This window comes from Podarcis filfolensis (genome assembly GCF_964270895.1).
Source record: "Podarcis filfolensis genome assembly, chromosome: 10".
Taxonomy (NCBI): Eukaryota; Metazoa; Chordata; class Lepidosauria; order Squamata; family Lacertidae; genus Podarcis; species Podarcis filfolensis.
Genome location: NC_139612.1, coordinates 44,727,427 through 44,750,882, shown reverse-complemented (window position 1 = coordinate 44,750,882; position 23,456 = coordinate 44,727,427). Strand labels below are relative to the sequence as shown.

Genomic DNA, 23,456 nt, shown 5'->3' with positions numbered 1-23,456 from the left:
CTCTTAATAGAAGACTTTATTATAATTCCAGGGATGACCCATGAAGATATTGTACAGGAATCCAAGAAGTACTGGCAACAGATGGAGGCACATGCCAGCAAGACTAACAGCAATATGGTAAGGAACTTCAAAGATCCAATGCCAATGGCTGTGTTTTATGAGAACGCACATTCATTGATCAAAGGTAGACAGCATTAGGAACTTCCAATTCCAGGAGGTGTACTTTACTTCAGTACTTGTGTACATAAAATGTACACGAGCATTCCCTAATTTTTCTGCCCACACAGAAATTCCCAGAGAACATTGTGCATAGTTAAACTCTGGCATTCACTAGCCTAAGATATGGTGGTGGTCACCAACTTGGCTCTAAAGGGAAACAGACAGGTTTGTGGTAGATATGGCTAACAGTTGCTTCTAGTCTTGATGACTATGTTGCCTTCAGTATCGGTTGCTGAGGATAGGGCTGTTGTCCTCATGTCTTCTTTGTGGGCTTCCCAGAGGCATATGATTGGCTACCGTGAAGAACAGGATGCTTGACCTACCAGAACTGTCTCTGTATTCTTTTGTGTGCCTTTGAGAGAATAAGAAGCAACTCTCTCTGTATAGTGGCCCCCCAGGAGAGGGGTGGGATTGGCTGCTACTCCAGTATATTCTTATTATTAAATGGTGTATGTATTCCTTCCTCTTCCTTGCTTTTAACTTCTCTCTCTCTCTCTCTCTCTCTCTCTCTCATTTGGAATATCATAGGGGTTAAAACACGTTAAGGAGCTTCTTAAATGGAAATAATTGTTTATGCGAAAATAGCTCAAGGGTTCTTTTGTGTGTAAGACCACATTCCTAAACACACGTAGTGGCCAACAAGAGCCATTAGGCACAGTGGCACTAACTTCTCAGCAAGGATGAATTGGAATATATTGCACATGTCCAAAATAGGATCCAGAATGGAGCAGTTGGGCCTTGAGGCAGCTTTCAAGGAAGGGAGGAGGATGTTCATGGGCTGTATGGGCGAGTGGCTCTTCATACTGCAGTGCAGCCCATGGAGGGTGGGCTTATTTTGGGTGGAGATCCACGAGGTTTGCTGCAACTATTACTCTGACTTCTCTCCTTCCCACTCGGTTCCTTCAGCTGATCATGCCTGCCGGCATCTAGCATGACGCTGTTAGAGGCAGCACTATCTCATTTGTTATTTGTGGTTGTTAAAGTAACAGAAAAGAAATTATGCCCAGAAAGCCCCCCTGCCCTGGGACAAAATCAAAGCACAGAAGCAAAATCCAGAAGCCATGGACCTTAGAAAAAATATAGTAATGAGTAGCTAAGAGCTTTGACCAAACTGCGGGAGGCAGTGGAAGACAGAAGCGCCTGGCGTGCTCTGGTCCATGGGGTCACGAAGAGTCGGACACGACTAAACAACAACAACAACAACAACAACAGCTAAGAGCACTCTTTTGAACCATGAACGGGGATCAGATTTGATTCTTGGAAGATTATGGCTCGTGGGAGGGCTGTTGATCTGTAGGATGAGGTTCAAAAGCCAAGTGGCAGCTTTTTATTTTTTTAGTTTTTATAATTTTCATTTATATAAATTACAACAATTATTCAATCATAATTTTAACATTTAAAACTCTGACTCCCTTCCTCCTCTTTCTATGGCTCTTTACATTTCTTTTCATCTTCCTACATACTCCAAATTATCTCAACATATTCTTTCATATATCTACAGTGGTACCTCGGGTTAAGTACTTAATTCGTTCCGGGGGTCCATACTTAACCTGAAACAGTTCTTAACCTGAAGCACCACTTTAGCTAATGGGGCCTCCTGCTGCTGCCGTGTCGCTGGAGCACAATTTCTGTTCTTATCCTGAAGCAAAGTTCTTAACCTGAAGCACTATTTCTGGGTTAGCGGAGTCTGTACCCTGAAGCGTATGTAACCTGAAGCGTATGTAACCTGAAGCGTATGTAACCCGAGGTACCACTGTATTCCCATATATATCCCATATATATAGAGAGAGAGAGAGAGAGACTACAGGTTTTTACATTAATCCTATCAATGTCTTAATCTGTTTACAGTTTGTTTGTAAATACTCAGTAAACCATTTCCATTCCTTTCTTTAAAAAATTGTTAAATTGCTATCTTGATTTCTTATTCTCCCAGTAAGTTTTGACATTTCTGCCTAGTCCCATTAACTTCTATATCCATTCTTCTCTCGTTGGGACCTCTTCTTCCTTCCATTTTTGGGCAAATAACATTCTTGCAGCTGTGGTTGCATACATAAATAAATTTCTATACTGTTTAGGTAGTTCTGATCCCATAATTCCCGAAAGAAAAGCTTCTGGTTTCCAAGTTAGCGGTTAGTGTGCGATAATAACCTGCTACCCTCCTCCTGGGTTTCATTTTGGAGTCCTGGAGAAGTGCCTAGCTGATGAGTAACAAAAGGAGCCCAGCCCTGGCATTGGATTAAAACAGCTCTTGAACTAGAACACCAAGTTCTTTGACCTTTAATGACTTTCAGAAGGTGTGGTTAGTAAGAAGAGAAAGAGAGGGGAGGGGAGACCCATCATTTAGAAATTGTTAGATTAAAATGCTAAATAATATTTCCTACCACTTGGTGTCTCTTATTCCTTCTGTCAGTCAGTTTCAGCATAGAAGGACATGTTATGGCTTGTCCAGCACATAGAGGATTGTGGCTTCATGCTACTATTACAATGGGGTCAAATAATCAAACTGTGCAGCTACATCATACTTTTCAGAGAAGAGCACGGGTGGAAGAATTGAGGCAGTACAGATGCAAGGAAGGATCAGGCAAGAGCTGGGGAAGAGGGCAGTTGGGGTGTTGTGGTAGCCGGTGAAACAAATTAAACTCTGGATGCTCTCCCACCACCATTTACTTCCATGGTGGTTTAAGCTGGTACACATGTAGCCATTAAGGAAATGAATGGTCTGCATTGTCCAGTCTCATGATGTGGGGCTGAGAGTTTTCTTCCCTTTTGCTTTTTTAAACACATCTCTGTTTCTGATTTAGAAAATTTCACGCACACAAAACCATTTTCTTTACGGTGTGCTTCATGCAGACCCTGGCAATTATCCATGCATTGGGGAAGAAGCAAGCTTGAGGACCAGAGGGATGGGAAGGAGCTGTCTGGTAGAAGGTGTTGACCAGACCTAGAGCCTTTTTTGGCTTGGGGAAAGGAGGGAAGTGTTGCTATTTCAGCATTCCACCTATGATTCATACCCTCCAACATGCCATAGAGGAAAATTGGGATGCACACTCGTGCAAGAGCATGGCCCCCCAAAACGCGTATTTCAGGGTGCTCTCTCACTGAGCCATAACGGGACATCCTAGGATCCAATCAGAAGCTGGGATGGCTTCTGTAATTCTGGGATGTCCCTGGGACAGTTGAGGGGTGTGATGATGCCCAAGTACTTCAGTGCTGAAGGTGGAGGGGACATGTTCCCAATGAGAGGAGAAAGACCAAGTAGGAGTAGTAAATTATTAAGTGCCATGGTGGAGTAATGCAGCGGAAGAAGAACTGGGGCAGTGGAGGCATAGCCTAGTATCAGTTACCAGCTAGAGCAGACAGGGAGGAGCGGCCTTTTCATCTGATGTGGGAGTCATAAAGCCATAGCAGAGGCTTGTAATATTGCAGGGTACCTCCTGACCTCGTGACCAGCACTCCAAGCTTTACAATGTATTGGAATGTATTGACCTTAAATGGAGTTGTGTTTCCTCTGGGCAGTGATGACCCTATATGGTGATGTGTGTAATAAAAGCCTTGACCGGATGAGGTAACGTGAGACATTGGCAAACGGCCATGCGGCTGGGGAGAACAAAGGAGAATAAATCGGGAAAGGGCAGAGAAAGGAGCTGCCCTTACCATCATGAAAATATAGCTGGCTTTCTTTGTCATTTTTCTATGCTAATCACCATCTCATGACGGCTGGATTTCCGTCAATCTGACAAGAGAAACGGCCTATCTCCATGTCGTGGGGGAGGCATTCAGAAAGCATGAGGAACACATGCAGCTTATGGGAGCATTTTGGAGGCTGGGCTATGAGTCCCCCATCCCCCATGGCTGGGTATACAAGGGAGAAGGTGGCCTTGGGCCGCTCACACCCTACTTCTCTGAGGCTGCAGCCTTCAGACCTAGATCCCTTCATTTCTAATATCTGCGGACATGTAATATTTGGGGGTACATTCAAGCCAAGGATGCTGAAGAGGTGCTGGACTGTTTTTCTAATGAGTCTCGCAATCCCAAATGTGAAATAAAACATTCAATCCATCCTCCATGATGGGAGTTGGAAGTCCAGTAGCATCTGGAGGGTCCAAATTCCACCATCTCTGAGCCTAGTGGGTGTCTTGAACTAAGTCAGAAATGTTCAGTTAGTAAGAAATGCTGCTGTGAAAAGCACAGCTGATAGCAATGAAGATTTTTTAAAAATGTTTGTGCGGGCATGTTCAGAACATGCTTGTTGCTGATACCCTGCTAATTAAACAGGGTCCTGCATGACACTAATGTATAGCATGCTTGTAGCTTTTTAAATGGAAGGGGATTTCAAATATAACTAACCAGTCCCAGATGGGTTCATTGTGGTTTTGTCCAAGCCGAGGAAACCATTCTACCAGCTTTTAGCTAAGTCTCAAAGAAAGTAGCAACAGTTCACTGGTGCAGAGGGCTAAGCAACCAACAGTGGAAAGTTTGTTTTTGCCTTTCTTTTTCTCCAGTCTAAGCAGGTTAATTTGGCATAATGCTTATTCAGCTGTGCTTCCAGCTAAATAACTCTTGCATGGAGAGGGAGTGGGGGAGCTTCTGTGGGGAGAGGGATGATGCAGAGTCACATTAGGGGGGTGGGTTCTGTCTCCCCAGAATTCCCTTATTTGTGTGCACTCTGCTCTTGTGCTAAGATGACTTTGGTTCAGAAAAACTAAATAACAGGATGACATGCTGTCTTGCTACTTCCACAGATTGCAAAATCACCTGACATTTTCTAAGCTGTGAAGTTGTCTGGAAACTAATTGCACAATGCCTGAATGCGTTCATTTTTGGATGTACCTGGAGCAGCCATTCTGTATAGCCGGCTTCACTCTGGACTGCCAGTAAATAATGCCGGGCTGAGTTGCTTTTTTTGGCAACTAAATATGTCGGAATAATTGGGAACAGCTGGAGAAGAGTTAACAGAGTTAGGGAAAGGTTACGAGAGAATAATACTCTTGCATATCTAAGTGAAATCAGACCCATCCCACATTTCTAGAATTGGCCTTCAACCATTGTTCTATCTAGCTCAGTACTGTTTACACTGACTGGCAGAAACTCTCCAAATTTTCCATTGGGGGGCATTCCCAGCCTTCCCTAGAGATGCCAGGGATTGAAATTGGGACTTTCTGCAGGCAGAACGGATGTCCTGCTTCTGAGCCACAGATATTTCCCCAAAGCATACTTAGTGACTACTCGGGGATGGTAGAAGAATGAAAACTAGAGGGAGGGAGAATTGGAATTGAATATCCTGAAAGAAATCATAGCTGGCTGGCTGGAATTCTGAAAGCAGCTCACCCTACTTCAACATTTTGTTGATGATCTTATTCGCGTGCTCTGCCACTGATCCACTGCTCTCTTTCTCGTTGTGGCATGCCTTCTGCCTTACTTGGAATAACAAATCAAAGCATTGCTGTGCCAAAGCTTTTAATCATGTGGCCGGTATGGTTTAGTTGCCCACTAGATCTTGTAATGTTGGCCCCATAACAATGCAGCTGTTAATCTGAAGCCAGTTGGGCTGAGTTAATTCATGGCATGCTTAGGAACCTCTAATTTCCATGCAACATTGACTGATTTATTAGCAATCTGTCAGGTATGTGTCTTGCTGTTACAAATACAGTCATGCACAGTTGATGCTTTGGCTTCTTCTTTCAGTTCCTTTTACCTTTGCAAAGATTTACTTGGCAAGGGTGCGTATGCTTCTCAGCTTTGGGCTACTCACCTGAAAAGACCTGTTCAGTTTGTGCTTGCCTCATGTTCTTGGAAGCTTCTAATGTTTAGAAGGAGCTTTTCAAAGCCTTTGATGAGGGTGTGAAAAGACTGGAGGCAGCGATTATTAGATAGATACCTAAGGGATGAATTCCATCTGCAACAATGACTTATATGGATTTATTTGGTGGGAGGGCCTTGATGGCAGCTTTCCACATGGCTAATTAACACTGTAGAAATAGGTGTCTAGTAGGTTTGGCTAATAGGGATAGCTGTTTTTGTTCCAGGAGTTTGTGTTTTGTCATAGTTACTCTTTTTGCACCATACCTCCTGCACTAATCTGGATTAGCCCTGTTTTTCCATTTCTTCTTGCAGTGATCAGCATGGCGATTGGTACAATCTGTACTTATGTGACTTGTGACACCAGTGTGGTGCGTTTACCCAGGGCAACTGAGTCTTTAGAAACTCCCTCCAGAATTACACACATGCAAAACTTTAAACCCTCCTGCTAGGCTTGGTCTAAGGCAGGGTCCATTCTCTGTGGAGATTTCCTTGGCCTCAGTTGGTGTGCTCTGGCTACCTGATTCAGGTGGCTATCCTTACCTGAGAGTAAGGACTCAGTGGAGTTTGTTTTGAGTTGATGGAGCATAATCCTACACAAAACAGTGTGGCTGAACAAATAGCTCAAGATCAGCATTCTTTGCGTTTTGCACTCCTAAAGCAGTTGGCACCCAGAGTGACTCATTCGTCCCAGACCCCTGGTGTGTGTGTGTGCGTTTTATTTTAATTTAAGTTCCATGAGTTTGTTTATAAAGAAAAGCAGCAAAAAAAATTCTAACATTGCAGTCAAAGGAATAAGGATTGTATGTGAGTATTGTGTTTAATGTTCTTTTTTCCTATAGAGGTGGCAAGAACCATAACAATGTGAACCCTCTTTTCTTCCTCCTCCCCCAACCAACACACATTTTCTACACTAAATTACCACCACCAGTTGCATGAATCTGTGATCTCCTGTCCTGGAGTAACTATCTCTCCATATATCTCATCCTCTGACTTCTCCCTCCTGCCACTGTTTCTTTCCAAATTCTAAGTTGGCACAAATTGTCTTTAAATTATTAGCAGCTCTTTTCTCTTCTACTCAAATTGTTAGTTATTCAGAGCTGAAGATGGTAACATTAATATGTTGCTCAGGCAGAGAATTCCATCAAGTAATATTTTATGCCCCCAATGTTGTAAAAGATGATATAGTTTATATATGCACATTAAACTGCCTAACAGCATCCATGTCACCCAGGAGAGCACAGCTGCAGAGATAAGAAAAGAAGAGTTGTTCCGTTGTCTGAAGAGGTCCCATCCTGGTTCACATGGAGAAGCCATTTTCAACAGAGCCCACCAATGGAAGCGCACAGCTGTATTGAGGCAGCACTGGGTGTTGAAATTTTGCACCCGCTAACAATTTTGTGTCCAGGGCAACCGCCACTGCAGCCCCCCCGCCCCGCCCCAAATCCTATGCCACTGCTATGATTCTCAGGGACACAGGTAGCGTCTTGGGCTTGCCAATCGGAAGGTTGGCGGTTCTAATCCCCGCAACAGGGTAAGCTTCCATTGCTCTGTCCCAGCTCCTGCCAACCTAGCAGTTCGAAAGCATGCCAGTACAAGTAGATAAATAGGTACTGCTGCAGCAGGATGGTAAACAGCGTTTACGTGCGCTCTGGTTTCCGTAACAGTGTTCCATTGCACCAGAAGCGGTTTAGTCATGCTAGCCACACAACCCGGAAAGCTGTCTGTGGACAAACACCAGCTCCCTCGGCCTGAAAGTGAGATGAGCGCCACAACACCATAGTTGCCTTTGACTGGACTTAACCGTCCAAGAGTCCTTATGTTCCTCAGATTACTTTGTGTATTTATGTTCATTTTAGACTGGGTGTGTCATGTGCAATGTTTGCAACCCCTGCAGGAAGTGAAGTGAGTCCAAGCCCAGGACTGTAAAGATCATATAGGCCCAATTTATGCCCTTAGAGCCCAATCTATTGATTAGATACTGTGCTGAACCAGTGGCCAATACTGGCAAAAGAAGAAAAAAACCGTTCCTGTAGGAATGCAATTGTAAATTCAACAGCATGGATCATAAAAAGAGTTGTTTTTTTACTGTGAGTTTTGCATTGTGTCATTTCATTATCTCCAACACCACATCCCACAATACTAGAAAACAGAAGTAGGTGGCTTATTAGCTTCTTCAATAGCATGAAACAGAGTCTGCGGAGAGAGAAAGAGAGAGCGCTTTATCTTTATCTTCAGTCCCTTACATATGATATCCTTTACCTTTTCAAATAACGGGATTTTTGTCTGTAAATTAGCAGCAAAGGCTATTTACTTATATATCACTATCCATTCTAATGTAATTTTATCTTACTGTTAGGATCTGTTTTTGCAGTCTTGTTTTGTCGCTTGCTTTATTCTGCAGTTCTCATAAAAGAACATACGTGTAAAAATGTGTATTGTCTTAGTAAATCTAGCTTGTCCAATTTTGTGGATGCAGCAACTCCCTCCACCAACTTTGTTCCTTCCTCCGTCCCAATATCAGGCTTCTGCGAGGACTCCCACGTCAAGCACTTTCGACCTCCAAATGAAATTTGTTTGTGGCCAGTGTTGGAGGAATGGGCAGGTGGTGGAACCAGACAAGGACCTCAAGTACTGTAGTGCCAAAGCTCGCCACTGGTAGGTGCCCTTACCTATTCTACTGCCTGTAGAATGTTTTCCTACCATAGATTTTGTGGTGTGCTTTTATTTAAACGACTGCTGTGGTTTTCTAGGGTTTTGTTTTTATTCCTTGTAGACTATAAAATGTATTTGTGGTCATTTTTGAACTGAGTCAGTGCCAGGCATACCTACTCTTGTGGAGGAAGCTGTGTGGAGAAAAAACATGGGGAAAGGGGAGATTTAAAATGATGCAGAGTTTATGGGCCAATTACTTATGGGTCTGTATTGTTTTAATACAATGTTTCCCAAAGTTTTGATAATGGGACAGGTGCCCCCCCATTTTGAAAATGGAGGTATACTGAGGCGTTCCCAAAGTAAAGGAAGGATTGAACTCTGATTAATAAGAATACACACAGAGGCTTGAACCAGCAAGACTCTGGGAAGGGTGCGTATAATAATCTCTCTCCCTCTACCCCACGGCCCAGGTCGTTTTATTCACAAAAGAACTTTTTACAGAGTGTTCATAAGAACGAATCAGACTTCTTCTGAGCATTTCAATAAACCCCAAGTTGGGAAAATTTAAACTACCAAAACTAATTAAGCACGCATATTGCGATCATTATCACCTTCAGGTGAGATCTGTTTCCTGGCCCTAAGATTAACATCCTAAGATTAACATATCAGAAAAGCTACATCAAAAGAAGCTGCCCACTACCTTTGATGACCCAGGATGCCTGCCTGCAGGATGTGACTTGTCAAGAAAAAGAAATGGAACAGGGATGCAGAAGTGTGGATTGATCAAGAATCATATCAAAATAGTTTAAACCCAGTCAACGCAATGCTTTCATTGCTGACACAGATGGCTTACTCTATATTTATAATTCCTCATAGCAATCCCACCTGATCACTACAGTATACTTCAGCTTTGCACTAAAATAGATTACTATAAATGCTTGATTAACTTGTAAAGCGACGGGCAGGGAGTTTGAAGCCAGCCCATTTTGATTCTGCTTCCCAACGTCTTACCCTTTCCTTTGCCTAGGAAGCATGGTTGCTTCCCTAAGTAGGCAATGTGTCAGGGATTCCCCCACGCCTGACAGCTCTAGCGCAGGTTGCATCTGGGGAATCCTTGTGCATTATTAGTCCTTCCTTCAGGGTTATGTCAATGATCATATTCTGGCAAAAAGGAGGAAACGGGTGCTGTCTGCTGCCTCCCCACTCGGAAGGTATGCACGGTGTCTGCACACACTCCTTCAATAAGCCTTCTAAAATCTTTATCCTAGTTGGTGCTTGTCCTGTACCTGAATGGATTGTGTGTATTTGTTGTTGTTTTCAACTGCTTTTATATTTATAGTGGTTGTTTTTCAAAATTGTTTACATACACAATTGCTTTTTAAATTGTTTTTCTATACAGTCGTACCTTGGAAGTTGAATGGAATCTGTTCCAGAAGTCTGTTCGACTTCCAAAGCGTGCCTTCTGATTGGCTGGAGGAAGCTCCTGCAACCGGTCGGAAGCTCCATCGGTTGTCCAGTTTCCAAAAACAGTATGCAAACTGGAACAGTCACTTCCGGGTTTGCAGTGTTTGGGAGCCAAAACATTCGAGAACTAAGCTGTTCAAAAACCAAGGTTTGACTGTAGCCAAGTTTTATATTTGTCGTTATAGTGTAAACCATTTTGAGATGCCTCTTGAGGAGTAGCAAGGGTAAACAAATAAGGATACAGTGAGATAGATGCCACCAATGGTTATTTAGATATTAGATTTATATCCCATCTTTCCTCTGTGGCTGTTAAGAGATAGTCTCCCTTCGATTCAGGCATTGCTACTCTGCTTTAGGAAGGTGCCTTCACACACTGCCACAGACCAGGACATAGTAGCTGCTTCAGTTTTTAAGTCCTAATTCTCTGTCATGGCACACTAGTGTGCCCTGACAAGCAGTTCTGAAAGCTCTTCCTTAGTCTATAAATCATACAATCTATGTGATACAGGACCAGATGATCTGCATCATAAGGCTTTTCTTATCTGCTACTGCTTCGCACGGTTTATTTTGGCAATCAGTTGTTGTGTGTTGTCCTCCCCACCCTGCCCACGTGGTTCGTGGCACAGAGCTTTCCTTCTTTCTAGCAGGGAATTCTGGATTCATTAGCTCAATCTGTACACCAGTTGTCATGAAAGCCAGACTCTGCTCATAATGGAACATTTTCTGAGCATCTTTTTTGATGTCCTCCCCCTCGTAGTTGGACCAAGGAGCGCCGTGTCCTGCTTGTGATGTCCAAAGCAAAGAAGAAGTGGGTGTCTGTCCGACCATTGCCTTCCATCCGCAACTTCCCTCAGCAATACGATGTGAGTAGCACTGTTGTTTTGCAGATGGCGCTTAACATAAGAACATCATCGGAGCCTGCAGGATCAAGCACAACTAGTCCAGCATTCTGTTCTTACAGTAGCCTATTGGAAGCCACAAGCAGAACTTGAGCATAGTAGCATTTCCCCCACTTGTGTTTCCCAGGAACTGGTATACATAGGCAAACTGCTTCTGACACCAATGGTAGACCATCACCATCCTGCTTATTAGCTGTTGATTGCCTTATCCTCCATGAACTTATCTCTTTTGAAGCCAGCCAAGCTTATGGCCACCACTGCTTTTTGTAGGCGTGAATTCTCTAGTTGTTGTTTTTATTATTTTTATTATTATTTCTCAGCTCAGGGCAGTTCACAGAATAAAATAAAGGATAAAAACAAGAAAACAATTTAAACAAAAGAGGAAGGTTTGCAGCTGGTGCCTAAAAATATATAATGTAGGTGCCAGGCGAACCAAGTGCTGTGCGAAGAAATGCCCTTTTTTTGGCTGCCCAGAAACTTGGATGCCTCTTGAATTTTAGTATTATGAGAGAGGGAGAAAACATTTCTCTATCCACTTTCTCACTGTGCCTCATTCTTTATATCTGCCGTGTATCTTACTCGCCTTTTCTCTAAGAAGCCCCAAATGTCGTGCGACCTTTTCTTATAGGTGAGTTGCCTTTTCTTTCCATTCACACTTGAGCTCTGTATGGAGTGAGAAGGGAGCCAGAATACAGAAGCCGAAGGAGGAAGAGCTCTTTAGACAGGGGAATGGCAGAGTTATTGTTAGACAAAAAACAGGTGCTGGTTGAAGGCCAAGATTAGTCAGTGGTGCAATAATGAAAGAATATTTTGACACACGTTGAAATCACCCATGCAAATTTGGTGGTTTTAATTAAAATCCTTGTTCCATGGAAGACTGGTTGGCTCTGGAATTGGGTATAGCGTTTCACCTTGGGTTACCCTCCTCTAATTCAGAGTGCTGTGTGTGTGAAAAGAATGGTGACATTCCTCAGTTTGTTTACTGCCAGAGAAGGTGTGGCACTAGCTCCTGGGCTTGAAGATGACGTGACTTCAAGTCAATTCAAGGATTTGGAAAGCACTGATCATTCAAAAAAGAAGAAAACTATCAAGAGGAGCTCTTAACGTTAAGCCCAGTTGTGGGTGAACATGTTGCAAAACTTTTTTGTATTCCTTTTTCCTAAGGGAAAGGAAGACTCAAAATGACCAACAATATTTGGTAAATAATGAGCAAGCAATACATGCGTGTGCGTATATTCACACATGAATGTTCAGATCTAGGCTTTTCGTGTGCCCCTAGAGTCAAATGTCTCCTTGCTTTAGGAGAGTTTTCTATAAAAATCACCCAATCCCTTTTTTAAAAGACTTGTATTCTGTTGCAAAAGGAAATAACTGTGCTTCAAAAATGGTTGCTACAAGGAAGTGAATAATTTTACTGCTGTACTTCTGTTGTTTGCTAAGTGCATGGATGGGGAACCGTTGGCCCACCAGACGTTATTGGAATCCAACTCCCGGCCAATGGACTCCAACTCCTGGCCAGTGGTCAGAGGATGATGGGATTTGTAGTCCAACAACATCTGGAGACCACAAGTTCCCCACCCCTGGCTAAGGGAATAGTTTTTGTTTGCTTTGTTGGAATTGTTCATTAAATCTGTTTCTAATCCGAGTGTCTGTTGTCTATTTCCTTTGAGCACAAAGCCAACATCTTCTGTTTCCATGAGTGAGTAAGGATGAGGAAGAGACGTTAAAAACAATTGCTTTGGAAATCATTCTCCTAGAGCATAGCATGACTGTGGATGAGGAATGGGTAGTTGTGCTGTAGCCTCCTCAGGTTGTGGTCTTTTCAAGAACTGAAGAGGCTTTGTGGTAGAAACAAGAACTGAAAAGGGAGATATGAGGGAAAGGGGAAAAGTTAGCAGTATGTCTTGGAGGAGAAGCTTTTCTTTAGTTCTCCTCCTATATTTATATTTTAGTGTTTTCTATTCAACTCTGCAATCTAGGAGGTTCTTGGAGAGGTATTCAAGAAATCCGGCCTTGATTTGTCTCCATTTCCAGAAACAGAGAGAGGATGTGGTCCAGAGTAACTTTCTGATATGTTGGTATGGCAGGCAGGTCTCAGACTCTCCCCTCTGAGCTTCACTGTGATGCCAGGCTCTTGCTTGAAAGCATGCTTGAATGTAGCATATTGAAGGTGTACTATTCTTAATTCCATGATGCAGCCTTCCATTTCAAAGTAGATCTCTGTGTAGCTGCATGTTCTAGAATGCACCTGCAGTTCTTGGGAGTGCTTGTCCAACACAAGGACAGACATAAGGGCTCTGAGAGAGAAAGTGGACTTTAAGAGTAGTAGGTTTTCCTTTGTACCCTGTGTCAAGGGGAAAGATGGCAGTGTCTGAAGACCTTGCTTAAATTGCAAGTGTGAGACATGTGTGTGGCCATGGCAGGACTTCCAGGACTTGCAGAAAGCAAGTCTCTGGTGCTGATACTCTGGAATAAGAGGCAGGTGGGGAGGAGCCCATGACTCCAATCCCTGTGACACAGCAACTAGTAGTGTTCTGCACAACAGCTGCTTTTTGAGTGAGGGCATAGAAACTATGCCACCACCACCCTAATCCTGCTATGGATCACCACAACCATTCTGAATTGACTAGTAGTGATCCATATGAAGAAATTGCTGCAGTCTGTATGGCTTATTGATAACCAGGTGCATTGATTGGCAGTGCACCTGAAACTCAGAAGACCTTCATCCAGAAGTGCTGCAGCAATTGCTAGCCTCAGGAGGTCCCAGAAAATCAGCAGAAAGCACAGGAACAATTCCACAGCAGTCTTCGCAGAATAACATTGGGTTGTTGAATAACCTCCATAAGCCCCCAGTGTATCAGTCTTCTGCTTCTTTTTCTTCTTCTTTGCTTGTCATCTTTCAGGTGTATGTGTTGGAGGTGGGTTCTATCACCACAGAGTCTTTAATGGCATTCAACATATATACAGTGATAAAAACCAGAATAAACTTGTACCAATAAACTTGAAAATTTTAATCCTACAGCTCTCAGGGCTTATCCTCACTTACCTTTAACCTGCTCTTTCCAGGCACAGGTCTGCACTTAAAAACTCTGTGTCTGAGCATGGGTTTTTTGTTTTGTTGCAGTGAATACCTGCTCTGTAGCACTCAATTGGAGCAAACGTCAATTCAGATTTTCCTGAGATTGCTATTTGCTCTGATTGAGCTTTAAAGAACAGGTTTTTGTTGCCGGGGTGGGTGGGGGTCAACTTCCTTAATGCTGGAAGGCTATCACCTGTCAAGCTGGAGAGACAAATTTGTATGTTGTTATCATTGCCTAGTCACAGATTTGCAGATACAGTCTGAAGCAGAATTAATTCACAAAGCTTGCTTGTCCCCTTTTTGTTTGACTTGGCACCATTCTTGGCTACTTCATCCTTTTTTCTTTTGAGGGTGGAGGGGTTTTTTCTTCTTTTTTAAGGTTTGTGTGTGTGTTTTCTATCTCTTTGCAGCTATGCATTCATGCCCAAAATGGCAGGAAGTGTCAGTATGTTGGAAACTGCTCTTTTGCCCACAGCCCTGAAGAGAGAGAGATGTGGACTTTCATGAAAGAAAATAAGAGTGAGTGGAATGTATGTTTGGGAGCAGGGGGAAAACTCTCTTCCATTCTAGTTCCCCATTCCCCCCTTTTTAGGAAAGCTAGCCTTGAGAGTGATGGACACACTGTGGCTTAGTGAAGATGTAAGTCTGGCTCCCTAAAAAGCATAGTTTGCAAACCAAGGGCTGATCTTGTGAAACTCACCCCTTCCTTCCCCTCTCCAGAGCAATTCTCCCTTCCTTCCCTGTGCTAATTGAAGTACTGCATTATGAGGACACCAATGTATAAAATAATTGGGAATCTTGTCTCTTTCCCCAGTTTAGGAAGTTGAGTTTGGAGCTCTGGGGGAGCTTGGACTGAGAGCTTATATAGTAGCAGGAGACTCCATTCCTGCCTGGCTTTCTCTGCCAGGCCCTGTTTTCAGGCACTTACCTGCCTCCTGAATAGCCAAACATGCTGTTAGCCAAGCATGTTCTTGCCTTGCTTCTGTCTCCTCCATTATTGGAGCTCCAGAGGTGGTGATTGGTGGAGGGATGGAATCCAAGAATTATTCAGGAATCTAGGCTACTGGTGTTATGAGCTCTGGTCCTGGGGCCAGGAGTTCTGAATCTGGCAGGGTTGCTGGCAGTGAAATCTGCTAGGGTGCTCTGCTCCTCTATGAAGAGGTTCCAGGTCTGAGTAGAGCTAAACCTGGATAGGATTAAAGCCATGACTTGAAATTGGTTTACAAACCATAGTTCCCTAAAACTATGGTTAATGTCAGGAAGGGGGTGCAGATGACTCCAGAGAGCAGAGGAGGGAGGAACGCATGCACAAGACTTGACTCCCGATCCACAGATACCCGCAGTTTACAGGAGTCAGCTTTAAATAGGAACCACACCATTGTGGGCTGGAATTGTATTCTAAAACGTTACACGCATGTATAGCTATCTTCTTCTCTGCCGGCTGAAACAGTGTCCTGCACCTTGTGCTATTTTATTTTTATTTTGTTTATTTATCGTATTTATATCTCACCTTCTGGGCAGCCTTCCAAGGGCCACATTCCAGTAATGAGCAGGGCCAGAGGCAAAAGTGGCTTTTAACTTTGTACAGTAGTCTAGTTTCTACACTCAGACACCTACCCCTCTCTATTCTTCATCTAAACAAGGGAGAGCTATTATTAGAGTTCGGGGACAAATTCCACCCATCCAAAAACACCCAGGGGGGTGTTGAAGCTGGGTTGGGGGGGTAGCCTAGGAGTGTGGGTTAGAGAGAGAGTCCCAGGGACCAGATAGAGAAACGTGGAAGTTCACATTTAGCCCCCATGCCTGAAGTTCCTCACACCTGCCTTAAAAGAAAAGAAGTATTTTTGTAAGTCCTTTCAGCTGTGGTGGGGCTTTGGCTCAGTTGCAGAGCACGTCTTTTGCATGTGGCAGGTCCCAGGTTCAAATCCAGACATCTCTAGGTAGGGCTTCTAGAGAGACCCCTGTCTGAAATGCTGAAGAGCTGAGCTACAAGAATGCTAAGATAATACCAAACTAGATGGACTCTTGCTCTGACTTATTGGAAGCCGCCCAGAGTGCCTGGGGAAACTCAGCCAGATGGGTGGGGTATAAATAAATTATTATTATTATTATTATTATTATTATTATTATTATTATTATTATAGCCGCTTCCTTTGTAAAGCTTTCCTATTGGAGATATTGTGCTTGGTATGATGGAAAGGAGGCTCATCAGACTGATATTTCATTGCAGTTTTGGATATGCAGCAGACCTACGACATGTGGCTGAAAAAACACAATCCTGGGAAGCCGGGTGAGGGGACACCTCTGACATCACGGGAAGGGGAGAAGCAGATCCAGATGCCCACTGATTATGCTGACATGGTAACATCTTTCTCTTGCGCAATCTGTCGCTTGCCATCCATAAGCTGGTTGATGGCCCATTGGGTGGAATGTTGCTGCTCCTGAAGTTTTTTCTGTTTTTATGCTGGGTTTCTTCATGGGTTGTTGGAATGATTTTTATTGAGAGGTATTGTTTTGTACGTTGTGCCGTTGCTCTTAGCAGCAAGCAATTAAGTCAAACAAATAATAAATATTGAATCCCCCCCCCCCGTTTTTATGAAGACAGCGTACCATTTTTTAAAAAGAAATGGAGGGCCACTTCATTAATTGCATGTATTTTGCTGGAATGACATGAAGTCTTGGGAGGATCCAATCCTTGTATGAGTAGTGAAATATATGAAGGATTTAATGTTGACTCTATTTTATTACACCCCCGCACACCCCTGTGCCCCTGCTCACTGTTTCACTCACCAGTCCCCCTGCCATTCCCCCCACATTCACCCCCAAGAGCTTCTCCTATCCCATGCAACTACAAAGGTTGCTTTTCACTTTCTCAGCCCCATTTCCGAAGTTAGTTTTCTGTTCCGTTCTGCAGCCCCATTTTACACCTGTTTTCACCATCCTCATTGCCATCCCTCCTACTCCCTCTCTTTTTGCAGCCCCTTGCACCCAAATTTTCACATGCACCCCCTTTTTTCCTCCCCCTCATCCTTTTCTCTCCACCACTCCCCCCACAAAACCCAGAAGATCTTTGGCACTTGCAAAACATTTTGGAAAGTGGATAATAAAGGAAAATCTAGTTGGTGATCAAACTATGAAATACATCAAACAATGGATTTCTTTTATTTTTATCTGAGCTATTTCTATACAGCTTAATTAGTAGAAATGTTTAAGTCATGGGCAAAGTGGTTTTGGAGGTGGTTGGAGGAGCCCTTTCTAACCCTTTTATGGAGCAGTTGTTCAGTGAAACAGCACGAAGTTAAAGAACTGTGTTCTCCTGTTATCTGATGGCTAGATGGGCTACCATTGCTGGCTTTGTGGGAAGAACAGCAACAGCAAGAAGCAGTGGCAGCAACACATTCAGTCAGAGAAGCATAAAGAAAAAGTCTTCACATCGGAGAACGACTCCAGCTGCTGGAACTACCGTTTCCCAATGGGGGAGTTCCGGCTGTGTGAAAGGTACTGTGCACAAAACTACCCCCTTCTCATCTGGTTACATACGCAGTCAATATGTAACTCCAGATTAATAAAGAGAACAGTCCTTGGCTTCAGCTCTTCCTCACCCCATTGCCGTCTAGCCTTAGGAAGAGTTCTGAAGGACTCAGAAGCTTATGTACTGTTTTGTCACGTTTCGGTTGGCCTGGTAGAGTTATTGCCCTAATATTGATTTGGAATTTTCTTATGGGGCAGCACAGCTACTATTTACTTTTTCAGGTTAAATGTTTATTAGTAATAGGGGGAGAGGCACATCTATTTATTTATTTTTATTAGGCGGAGGGCCAGCTTTTATTTACCGCTGCCAATTCACTTTCTAACTGCTGCCCCCAGATGTCTGTACTACATTGTTTACCAACATCTTTAACTATATCTCAATAGCTGGTGAAATTCAGACATGGTACAAAACGGGCCAGACACACTTTTATAATAAAAGTAAAGTAAAGGTAAAGGGACCCCTGACCATTAGGTCCATTCGTGACCGACTCTGGGGTTGCGGTGCTCATCTCGCTTTATTGGCCGAGGGAGCCGGCGTACAGCTTCCGGGTCATGTGGCCAGCATGACTAAGCAGCTTCTGGCAAACCAGAGCAGCACACGGAAACACTGTTTAGCTTCCTGCCAGAGTGGTACCTATTTATCTACTTGCACTTTGACGTGCTTTCGAACTGCTAGGTTGGCAGGAGATAATAAAGTAACAATACATAATTTACTATAAAGGCATGATAAGTTTGCTATTGTTTCTTTAAGACTTATGTTTGCTTTAATAAGGTTATCATATCTTTAAACAACAGTTGCAGTTTAGATGTTGCTCAGCTCCAGCTCCCATCATACCTGACAATTGACCCAGCTGGCTTGTTTGCCAAAAAAGTATCCCTCTTTTGCCTTAGGCCCGTGCTATGTTTAGTAGAAAAAACCCTCTGTAGTTTGAAATTAGTTTTCTGGTGTCAGATACTGAAGAACTGAGGGAAATGGTTAAAAATGAAAAAAAACCCTAAAGTCTCTTAAGCCATGTGTTGTCCTCCTGCAGATTCCAGAAGACAAAATCCTGCCCTGAAGGGGAGAAGTGTCGCTCTGCTCATGGCCAGGATGAACTGACCGAGTGGCTGGATCGGAGGGAAGTAATGAAGCAGAAGCTGGCCAAAGCCCGCAAGGATATGCTGCTGTGCCCCAGAGATGACGACTTTGGCAAATACAGCTTCCTATTACAGGATAGCATATAATTTACTGAGGGTGGTGAGAAAACAGGCAGATTTTCAGAACCAGAGACGTGGGAAGGGTAGGAGCAGGGCAGTGACAAAGAGACTGGTAGTTGTTCCACAAACCTTTCTTTGATTGTAAGATAATCAAGATGATTTACTGATGTTGAATGGGATTTTGAATTGATTCATCTATAGACAGGGAACATGAAGCTCCTAGACTTTTGTTCTATCTCCCCTGCTCCCTTTTTAAACATAATTTTTCAATCTACCACTTTTCAACTTAAAAAAGATACTGTTTTGCGGTGTTTGGTAAATAAGAGGGAGGGGGCTTCTCACTTTGGTGCCCAAGCCCCTGGATCCTTTATTTGGGGTGCCTGATTGCTGGAATATTGCAGCATCGTGGACATGAGCATAGAGAGATAGTGGAGAAATGATGAGCAAGTGGGGTTTTGTTCAGTGTTGGTGGCTGTGCAGTGCTGTGTGCTTCTTCTCCACAGACACCCAAACCATTGTGTAGAAGAATAAGGTAGTAAATTAAAACAAGCCCAGTTCAAGCTATCTTTAAAGTTTTGAGGTGACTCCGGTGGTTGCTGTAGGCAATAGTAAAAAATAAGATCATATTTTTCTCTGCGTATTGTAAGATTACCTCCTCCTTTCTGCCCATTCCAGTCCCTCTCAGGTGAGGGAGGACAATGAATTTCTAGTCCAGCTGGAAAGATTATCACTACATTGCCTTTGGAAATGGAGGCAACAGTATATTCCCTGCCTTCCCATATAGCTTATCCTGTTACCCAAAAAGCTAATTGATAACAGATTATTGTGTTGGACCTTTGTTTGTTAAGCATAACTGTGAAGATTCTTCCTCCTACAGTTGGAGCAATTGCACAATGCAGTCTTTACCTCTCCATAGAGACACCTAAAACCAAGATGCTCTTTTGAGGATTGACATGTGCTTAAGAAAAATTAATGTTTGCAGGTTGTGCAGAGAGCCTGCTCGGTTGTTACTGAAAGTGTGTCAGTTCCACCTTAGTGGTGCCTCCCGCTCCCCATATTGGATAGATGTGTGTGTCTGCAAAGACCAAAAAGCAATGATAGCAGAAATGGACAGAAATTATGTAAAAGGAATCCAGTTGTTTAGATTAAAAAATGTTTGCCATATAAAAAGCAGTCAGGTTGGAAACCGTATTTTTTTTTTGCCATGTAAAATATGTGGTGCCACTCAGATAATAAAAAATGTAACTATACTTGAAATCAAAGATAGAATTAAATGCAAAGAGAGAAGTTAAAAATGTTTCCACAAGAGAAACTGGTTAAACCAAGGTTACAAAGAAGGAGAATAAAAACTTCCTTGCATATGAATGTTTCATTTCCAAAACTAATAGAATATATTATCTACAAATAGCCCCCAGCAACGAGAACACATTAAATCAGCTTTCTGTCCCCTCTGTGACAGTGGACAAGGTTCCTAGAAGACAATACGATCTCTTCTATATCAGTACTATTTAATACACCTTTTGAAGTGAGCTTCCAGAGGCTATTGTCCAAAGCATGCTTTCTATGAGTGAAGTTCCATTGAACGCCATGGGGGCTGCTTTTGGGGTAAGCATGTTCAGCACTGGGCTGTAAACGTCTGCAAAAAATGATGGGAACATTAAACAAAACGTTCTGTGAAATAGGGGTTGAAGAAAGGGAAAAAAGTGCTTTCATTTTATGACACTTGGCATGATGTGTGTGTCTGGATAAGAATGCAGGTGATCTAAAATGTGCACAACTTATATTTTTGCAAGCTAAAATGCTCAGCACTTGTGACTGAACAAGTTGGCGCAATTCTATTTTGGGGTCTAAGAGGAAATGCACTAATATGTGTATTACAAATTAGTATGCAGTATTGGAATATTTGCTTTATGTTTTGCAAGCAGATGATGTGTGATCTGAATGAGGAGGTTTCATGCTGAGATGTATCTATCTAGGACCTGCAGTCTTGGTTATACTATCTATTTTATGAAATTGTCCAACTAAGAGTTTTTGATATTTAATCAAATTTTATAACCCTTTCCTACTTAAATAATATTAATTAAGATAATATAAGCTATCCCTATAGACATGAAGAGGCCCAAATAATTGTGATAAGGAAGGGGAAGTAGAGTGAGCAGGGGAACATAAGATCACTAGGTTAGGGTTCTCTGAAACCTTTTGTTGCTTTATTTTCTTTCTAACTGATGATCAGATGCCCCATTACTCATTTTTGTCAGTATCTGGCCTTCACACTTATTAACCCACTTGTACCTATCGTAAAACCAGTTTAAAGATATTTGCTCTTTTTATAAGCAAAACCAGCTACTTGTTTTCAAATAGGCTTATTTTGTTAGACGAAAAACTCATATTCCTAAAAAGGAGATGTAGGTACTTTTCATTGCTATCTTCTAGGAGAAGGTTATAGCTTTTTGTGTGTTTGACTCCCAATGAATGGTAGTCATGTACCCTGACCACCACCATTCCATGGAATAATCCACACGTACTTTTCTTGAAAGCTATGATTCCCTTTTATTGATTTGATTATTCTAGAATTTGAAACAAAACCACTCATATCATGTTATGTGTCTTCCATTGGCCTAGATTTTGATAAAAAGGGAGTTGGCATTTTCTGCTGTCTTGCCAGTTTAGCAGTCTTAATTAATTTGACACTGGATTAAGCAAAACCACAGAAATTCAACTGCAACTGAATGAGCCAAATCACTCCCCTTCCCACACATAAGCATTCTGTGTATTTGCTTGTTGTCTGCTTGGCCATTATGCTTTCAGTCTGTTGGTCCTATTTCTCAAAACACTGATGAGAGCAATTGACCAGCTTCTGGAGTTGAAATGTTAACCTATTTGGGACAGACAGAGGAAAACACACATAAGAAAATGGATGTTTAAAATTCTTAAACTATCTGCATCTAGAAATGTAACTATATAAGTGTATGCTCTACCATGAGTTATAATATGTGAATTTATTTAGATTATGGGGTGGGAAATGTTTCCTTTCCTCTTTAATTAAAAAATAAACTGCTTTGCAGCCTTTTTTACTCCAATCAATACTACTTTGATGGGGGAGAAAAGGGCTTTTGTGGTTTATGGAAGCAGAGTTTATAGGGGTGGGAACACATATTCCTGGGCATTGCAGTGAGAATCAACTTTTGTTTTTTCCTGATATGATAACCTGATATGTGGTGTTGCAGTATTTTGTCACTGGACTTGTTCTAGTGTGTATATATGTAACCCTTCCATAAAACATATATACACAGGTATTAAATATATCACTCTATATAATATTATATATGTATGTGGTATCGAAGGAATCTTTTTTTATTGAGGGTTAAGGAAAAGGACTCTAGCTAGGGAAATGCAGCATCTCTTATTGAAACAAAATGATGTTGGGGGGAGGAATACTTCTGTTGCGTTGAAAAAGAATTATTTATGCTGACAGGGGATCATTACTCCAATCAGTGGTGAACTCACCCATGTAAATATCTGCCCATTCCATGGAAAGAAATGTTCATCTAATAAATAAGGTGCTAAAGAAAGCCTTTTGATTATTTTCTTAAGAAAATGGACGTTGTCAAGAGCAGGGGGTGGTACTTTGTCCTCTGTTTATCTTTCCCCCTTTGTCTTTATATAAATAGGATGGGATTATTTTTTGTGCTATAGCATCTCACTGTATCCATAGCACTAGCAGTTCTTCAGTAATCAAGGGTGTCAGCCCAGTGCTCCAGAACAACTGAATAAAAGAAATAAGCCTTTGGATAACTACCATAAATGACCTAGCAAAGGAAAGATTTTCAGGAGGGCAGACACATCTGAGAATTATAATGAAATTAGGTCACTGATTATGTTTTTTAATACTGAACAGACTGTGCTACAAAGAGCTTGGCAATGCCCCTTTCTTAACATAAAATAAAGTTATTGGTTCAGTCACTGTATTATAAAATGCTCCAAAAAAGGAGGTAGGACTCCTTTCCCAGATCCTCAAAGTTGAGGGAAGGGTAGGTTTGAATGGGATAGTGATTAACCAGGCCTTCAACCAGGCCATCCCTAAGAAACTGAGTGATAGGGGAAAGCCAGTGAAGGGAGATGCTATATTTCTAAGCTGATCTTGTAATAAGTTGGAGAGTCCTTCAAAATGTCTTTGTATTACTATATTTTAAGAATACCACGCTTTACTATTACAAAGAAATCCATAGTACCTTTCAGAAGGTCTAGTATCCAAGATAATAATGTAGATGTTCTAACAACTTTCTTGTTCCTAATGAGACAGATTTGCTTCTTTTAGCCTTTGTAATAGAAAATAAAAGTGTGCACTTTAAACCCTCACCGTGTGTGCTGTATTATTCCTTGGACGAGAATGGCAAGGTGGCTCATCTGTTTCTTCATGCATGGGCAATATGGCTGGTATGAAACATGATCAAAAAGTGATTCATTTGTGGCCTAGGATAGATCTTTCTGTTTTAGCTACCTCTCATTTAAAATGAAGTACCAAGTCTCATGTCACACAGTTCCCATGATGTCACTACTCTCATTACTTATGTACTTCAGATGTGGGGAACCTCCAGATGCTGCTGAATTGC

General features: G+C 42.3%; 1 protein-coding gene across 7 annotated transcripts in view; it reads left to right on the top strand.

The window, feature by feature from the left end:
* The window catches only part of ZC3H7B (zinc finger CCCH-type containing 7B), a 48,585-nt gene extending 25,383 nt beyond the window's left edge, over positions 1–23,202 (top strand). For all 7 annotated transcript variants that reach the window (XM_083573773.1, XM_083573770.1, XM_083573772.1 and 4 more), the window contains exons 17-23: positions 32–117; positions 8,543–8,676; positions 10,895–11,000; positions 14,526–14,634; positions 16,346–16,476; positions 17,450–17,613; positions 18,678–23,202. In XM_083573773.1, the coding sequence (XP_083429899.1) occupies positions 32–117; positions 8,543–8,676; positions 10,895–11,000; positions 14,526–14,634; positions 16,346–16,476; positions 17,450–17,613; positions 18,678–18,870 (923 nt within the window). In that variant the 3' untranslated portion in view covers positions 18,871–23,202. The remainder of the gene's footprint in view (positions 1–31; positions 118–8,542; positions 8,677–10,894; positions 11,001–14,525; positions 14,635–16,345; positions 16,477–17,449; positions 17,614–18,677) is intronic.
* Positions 23,203–23,456: the final 254 nt, after the last annotated feature.